Here is a 6,701-nt window from a genome sequence, read left to right on the forward strand (position 1 = left end):
GAAGGACACACTACTACTTGTAGAAATGTAGGAAGGTACTAAGCATCCTGCAATGCAGAACTCAACCTCAATAACAATAAATTATCCTGCTCCAAATATCAATAATTTTGTATTTTAAAAAAAGTCTAACCAAAATCCAGTTCCTCTTGCTTATACTCACAACACAAATCACTTTCTGCCCGGGGTGAGTATGTCTGTGCCTATTTCTCCCACATCAACCAAGTAACTTTTACTGCAGTGGGAAATACCAGCCACTAATTCAAATCTAAGGCCTTAGGATATGCAGCTAGAGGCACAGTCCCAAGACTGTGTGGCACCTCGCCCCTTCAGCGGCACTTTAGATGCAAATCTGAAGCCTCAGGTTGTTTCAGCTGTACCTGTCATCAACCAGCTGCAAACTCAGGTTCCACTACCTCCTCCATGAACTCGATTATAAAGTCATCCACAAGGTGGAAAAGCGTGGGATCACGGATAAGCAAGTTATAATTCTTTGTAAGCATAGTGTTTAAAAGTGTATTTTCACTTGTGGCGCTAAGAATATCGAAGCTCACCTAACTCAAAATCGGCCACACACGACATACATTCAAACGCTCCCGGGCCACGGGAAGGGAGAAAGGGAGGAGCGAGTTCACCTGCAAGCCCCGCGGTATGACGGGAGCGCGCTTGCGCTCTCCGCCCCACGCAGCCCGCGCATGAGCTGCACTTAAAGTCGCGATTCCGGAGGAGTTGGGCTGGTGACTTTAAAGGTTCGTTTCTAACCAACCCGCGAGTGGAAGGTGAATGGTCACGATGCCTCTTTTAAGCGCGATCGGTGGAATGCTACTTCCAGGCAGCCCGGAACCATATGTCGGGATGCCTAGCGTTTCCTCGAGGACTTTCTGAGGAAGCACTCCCCCCCACCCCCCCGGGACGGGGACTGGAATATCCGATACCGTTCCGGGGAGAGCGACTGAAAAGACACTTCCGGTGTCTGTTGCCAGGGCGCCGGCCCGCCCGCGGGCCGAGAGGGCGACTTTAGCGGCGTCGCCCTCTGCCCCCTTTTCCGGGGGCGAGATGTCTGGGCTCAGCCACTTCGAGACGGAGGGCTGCCGGAACCTGCTCGGCCTGCTTGACAATGACGAGATCATGGCCCTGTGCGACACCGTCACCAACCGCCTGGTGCAGCCTGTGGACCGCCAAGGTAGGCGCGCCGGCGGAGGGGCCGGGCCGGGCCGGAGACGCTGCTGGGCTGCCCGGGGCCCGAACTCGCGGGGACGCCGCTCCAGCCGCGGCTGCGCGGCTCTGCAGCTTCCGGAGCCCGCGGAGTCCGGTCCCGGGGAGCCGGCGCGTCGCACGGTGGAGCAGCTCCCCGTGTCCGGGGCCGACCGGGTACAGTTCAGGTGACACGATGACCCGAATACGAGTCCGCCGTTTCTCATGAGTTCCAGAAAGCCCCAGAGTGGATTTTAGTTTTAAGTTTCTATCATCCGGGGAATGAGCGGTTGCTGCTCTGGCTGTTTACTTTCCACCGAAAACACATAAACACCTCTTGTGGGTATCTTAGGGAAATAACCTGTTGCAGCCAACAAAAGGGTGGTGGCTTTAATCCATATATGTCATGGAATGCTAAATCTCTTCGTCCTACAGATAAAGTTGACCAGTGGCAAAACCACAAGTTTTTTTTTTTAATTAAAAAAAAGTTGTATGTAATACATAAAAGATATATATATATGTACGTTGAATTTATAAAACATTTAAAAAAATCCTTACTAAATACAGGCTGTTGATATATATGCTGCTGTAAAGAAAGGGATAGCAATAGCTCCCCTCCCCCCAAAAAAATAAAAAATAAAAAAAAAAAAAGAACACACCGAAACAATCGAGTGTAACCTGAGCTAGGTAGAAAAAGAGGATAGCATTAGGGAAGTTTGAACTTGGGGCTTCAAAGATGTGTCTTCCGTGGAATAAGATCTTTGGAAGGTTTATGTGCATTTTTAAAAATTAATATTTGCTGTTTGAACCTGCCGTGTGTCTGAAAGATAGATTTTTAGCCTGTGTTTTCAGCACAACTTTTTAATTTAAAAACAACTTCCAGATTCTGCCACTTACCAACTTTGATTATCTGTAGAATCAGGAGTTTGGCAACATTCCTTGGCATCTCAAATATTGTCATTTTAATCACTTTTTCAAGGTTCATAGATTTTAGGTGTTTGGGGCATAGAAATAATCTTTTCGGGGTCAAATATTTTTATTAAGACAACTCTTATTTTATTATTTTGGTTTTGGGGGGCAGGGTTTCATTGTATAGCCCTGACTGTCCTGGAGTTGGCTTTGTAGACCAGCCTAGCCTGGAACTCAGAGAACTGCCTGCCTCTGTCTCTTAGTGCTGGGACTAACGTCTGTGCCACCATGACCACCACCACCACCTGTAAGATAAAGGAGGTTTAAAGTGTGAACGATTTGAAAAGCAAACAAATGGATAAGCCACGTCTCTCTTTTCAAAGCCATAGCTGTCTTATGCAATAGCAAGTATCACAAGACCTTAAATATTTTTAGTAGAATTTTTGCTGATGTTGGGCAAATTTACAAATAGATTGTCTATTGATTACTGTTATTTTTTTCTAGATGCTATTCATGCAATATTAGTTTATAGTCAAAATGTAGAAGAACTTCTGAGGCGCAAAAAAGTCCACCGAGAAATCATATTTAGGTATTTGGCAGCAGAAGGGGTGGTTGTACCTCCAACTACTGAAAAACACAATCTTATTCAGTATGCAAAAGATTACTGGGAAAAACAGTCACCGAAACTGAAGGAGACAGCAGAACCAGTTACAAAGACAGAGGATATCCAGCTCTTTCAACAGGTTTGTACTTCTGTTCTGAATCCCTGTTCTGTCTGAAACTGTGCAAATAATCATAGAGCTGAGGCGAGTGGTTCTTAGTACTTGTGTTATCTAGTCTTTACCTCCTTTATGTTCTTTAAGACCACTGAAGCCTCTTAGACGCCGGATCCTTCTCAGATGGGGTGTGCATGGAATCTATTGAATTGGGTGTGGGGGGTGGGGGGAGTATAGTCATCAATTTCCTTTGCCATATTGTAGGACATGACTGGTAGTCATTTCAAAATTTTATTTAAGAAGTGTCAAAAAATGATTTCCACTTTTCTTCAGTTGATCCTGGCTGCTCTAGTTGTGTGCATGTGTTAGATACTGAGTGCTTAATGTTGATAGATTGAACTCTGGGTAGTTACTATGCTTTCATAGTACAGCTTAGAAAATGATGTGATAAGGTCTCATTTGCTTAATATACAAAAAAGAGAAAAAAATGCTCATAGCAGTATGTTATCAAGCTTATTGTGAAGACTGGGAAAATGTACTTAAATATCATATTCTTTGTTAAATGTATTGAATAGCAGGTACTCCATATAGTATAGAATAAGACATATCTTATTCTTAGTGAGTACTATGTTCTGGAATACATAGATGTATGAGGTCGAGTTTATATGGTCTGTTTTATAGTAATATTTACTTTTAATTAAAAACATAATAGTATTAATTCCAGTCATGCAAAATTACCCATTTCAATCACCTTTAGAATTATCTCTTTAAAGAAGATAGAGGGGGTTTTTTTAAAAAGATGTTGTGGCAGACCTCTTCTGATTAAAAAAAAAAATGCCATTTTATGTTAGAGCAGATACCAAGAGCTTACTTTTCAATAGTTATGAAAATGCAAATTCCTTGTGAGTTTTAATAATTATTGCAATGTCTTATTTTCATAATCACCTTTATTGACATTTAATTTACAGTCAGTAAAGGATCCGTTTGAAGCAATTTGTTTTACATTTTGAGAGATGTGTACAGTCAAGTGAAAATTATACACAAACAAACCATTATCATTGACTGTTCATGCTGACATTGATATTTTAGAGGGTTTTGTTCATTTTTGATTTTTTTAAAAACTTTTTCTAAGACCAAATCATGGAAACCACTTATAAGATTCCTATCTTACTGTGTTATAATTGGTTTTGAGGAGACAGGATATGAGAATAGGAGGACTGTCATGTGCCTGTAACCTCGGGAGGGAGGCTGCAAGCTCCAGGACAGTGTTGGATACAGAGTAAGACCCTTGCTTAGAAGGAGGGAAAATACAAAAGATCTAGGGTATCTGTCAGGTTTGCTCCCAACATATGGGAGATAAGGAAATGAGAGGGGTGGGGAGGGAGGGGAAAGGAGAGGGAGAGAGTGAGGATGAATGAATGAGGGAATGCTGTGACTGGTCTTGGACTCCTGTGTTCAAGCCAGTCTTCTATCTCAGCTTCCTGAGTAGCTGGCATCTTAGCAGTGTGCCACTGAACCCAGCAGTGGCCTTGTTAAATTTTGCTAAGCTGAAATTTAAATTTAAAATATTTTCTTCCTTTTTGAAAGAAATTTTTCTGTGTATGATAAGTTCAGATCCCTTTGGTCTAGCTGGTATGCTCTCATTTAGTTAGGACACGGGTTTGTAGAGCCTTGGTGTGAAAGGTAAACCTTCACGTCTTGTGCTTGTCTTACCCAGTCCCCTTTGCCCTCACCAGGATGCTCTCAGTTAGGTTTGTAGAGACTTGGCTGTGAGAGGTAAACTTACACTTCACTTTGTGTTTGTCTTAACCAGCAGGCAAAAGAAGACAAAAAATCTGAAAAGATTGATTTTCGTCGCTTAGGAGAAGAATTCTGTCACTGGTTCTTTGAACTTCTTAATTCTCAGAATCCGTTTATGGGACCACCTCAGGACGATTGGGGCCCGCAGCACTTCTGGCATGATGTCAAGCTTAGGTTTTATTATAGCACCTCAGAACAAAACGTGATAGACTACCATGGAGCAGAAATCGTGAGCCTTCGTTTACTGTCTTTAGTGAAAGAAGAATTCCTTTTTCTAAGTCCCAACCTCGATTCTCAAGGACTAAAATGTGCTTCTTCTCCTCATGGATTAGTTATGGTCGGAGTTGCAGGGACTGTCCACAGAGGAAATACTTGTTTGGGCATATTCGAGCAAATTTTTGGACTTATCCGTAGCCCTTTTGTGGAAAATACTTGGAAAATCAAATTTATCAACCTGAGAATTATTGGAGGAGGTTCCCTTGCTCCCGGAACATCACTGAAACCAACTGTTACATTTGAGCAGAGTGATCTGGAGGCCTTTTATAATGCAGTCACCTTGTGTAATAGCACTGAAGGAAGACCTAATGTAAAGCAGACATTGGATAGTGGAACTGGAGACCAGGTTTTAGGTAGTGGAAATGAGGCCTTGTTGAACAAAAGGGAACTGAATTTGCCTAACCCTCTGAAGCACTGAGCACTATGCATCAGCTGGAAGTCGCTGCAGAAACCCTTCCCAGCACAACACTGATCGTTTCTAAGTGATTGCCGATGTGAGGACTGACATATTTTAGCTGAAATACCTTTTTGGACTCCAGACTAATGTGAATATTTGCTATTTCTACCCGAGTTACAGCAAATGTTCTGAGAACTTATCGCGGTCCATCAAATAAATCCTACTTGAGATGTAGATAACTGTGTGCCTTAAAAACCATAGGTATTATTTTCATTTATTTAGTGAAAGCTCACAATCTCTGAACCTCCAAGTGGCAGCAATTAGTAGTAGTCATGGCTTATTGGATATCTTAAAAATGCGTCATGCTAAAGTGCTATCTGAAAAATAAAAACAAACCAAAAAGTAACATTTTAGAGATATTTAGTATAAACTCAAAAGTGTTACTAATTATGTAAAATATGAATAATATACTTGTGCAAAGAGTCCAATAATTTATCCTGGGAAGAAAAGCTTATACTCCTTTTTGAAGCGTCTCTTTCAAATTATCTGTTCCAGTCCGCAAATTATCTCAAAATCTACTTTGCTCAACTATTTTGGGCAATAGATGTTCTTTTCAACACAGACCTTATTACTAGTTAGGCTTCAGCCAACAGTTTTATAGAACATTGACTATGATACCCTAAAGATGGAAACTGTGTTTTGAACATTTAAAGGTATGCACCATTCCTAGGAATCAAATTACTGTTCTTCCCGACTGATTGTGGCAGAGGTTGATTCTCCACAAAATAGAAACAGAGCACCTTTAGAACTTACTACATGGCTGTGGAAATATGCATACATGTAGCTTAACAAAGGTTTTCACCTCTGTGTTATTAGATTTGAGATCAAAATTGATTTGCCAGGTTAGAGTTTAAATTTCTCATCACCTGGTAACTATTTGCTGCTCCTGGATTTGGTTAAGAATTTTAGTTTTTAAATTACTATTTGGAAAAATATCTGGACAATGTAATGGTTTATTATACTTGTTAATTTTTATATTGAACTCTGATAATTTAGGGTGATTGGTTATGAATATTGGAAGTAAGAGGTGAGCATTCATTCACACCTCCCCTTTTGTTTTAGTGGCATGTCTCTATGAAGAATACAAATCAGTGTGTTCTAATATAAGTTAATAAAGATGGGAAATCCTTTTTGTCTGTATTAGAATAGTAAACTGTTTGGTTCCAGCCCACAGTTCTTAAGGAGAGCTTTAGGCAGTTTAACACCACTAAGCTGCTTTTCCTTCATGTATATTGTCAGCATATTATAAAGAAACAGCAGCCTACAGAACGGTTACTTTGTGTTCACAAGGTAAGGCAACTAGGTCACTCTGCCTCTCCTCGGGTTTGAATACTTAGTTTGATTTTATACTC

The 6,701-nt window shown here is 41.1% G+C and overlaps 1 protein-coding gene across 2 annotated transcripts; it reads left to right on the top strand.

Annotated features, from left to right (window-relative positions):
• Positions 1-688: 688 nt before the first annotated feature.
• C2H3orf38 (chromosome 2 C3orf38 homolog) lies at positions 689-6,489 on the top strand. Of its 2 annotated transcripts, none has more exons than XM_085685666.2 (3): positions 689-1,180; positions 2,605-2,843; positions 4,633-6,489. In XM_085685666.2, exons 1-3 carry the CDS (start codon positions 1,054-1,056, stop codon positions 5,308-5,310), a joined length of 1,044 nt encoding a protein of 347 aa, XP_085541792.2. In that variant the 5' UTR covers positions 689-1,053; the 3' UTR covers positions 5,311-6,489. The 2 variants fall into 2 exon arrangements, with proteins under 2 accessions (XP_085541792.2, XP_085541791.2); XM_085685665.2 differs by having other exon boundaries at positions 693-1,180; positions 4,630-6,489.
• Positions 6,490-6,701: the final 212 nt, after the last annotated feature.

This window comes from Myodes glareolus, chromosome 2 (genome assembly GCF_982192425.1).
Source record: "Myodes glareolus chromosome 2, mMyoGla1.1, whole genome shotgun sequence".
NCBI classification, from domain to species: Eukaryota; Metazoa; Chordata; class Mammalia; order Rodentia; family Cricetidae; genus Myodes; species Myodes glareolus.

Excerpts from the sequence above, each read along its gene's own strand:
- C2H3orf38 (XM_085685665.2), top strand. The coding sequence starts at position 1,054 with ATGTCTGGGCTCAGCCACTTCGAGACGGAGGGCTGCCGGAACCTGCTC. Across the intron at positions 1,181-2,604 it reads GCAGCCTGTGGACCGCCAAG|ATGCTATTCATGCAATATTA; the intron begins GTAGGCGCGCCG and ends ATTTTTTTCTAG. Across the intron at positions 2,844-4,629 it reads ATATCCAGCTCTTTCAACAG|CAGGCAAAAGAAGACAAAAA; the intron begins GTTTGTACTTCT and ends TGTCTTAACCAG.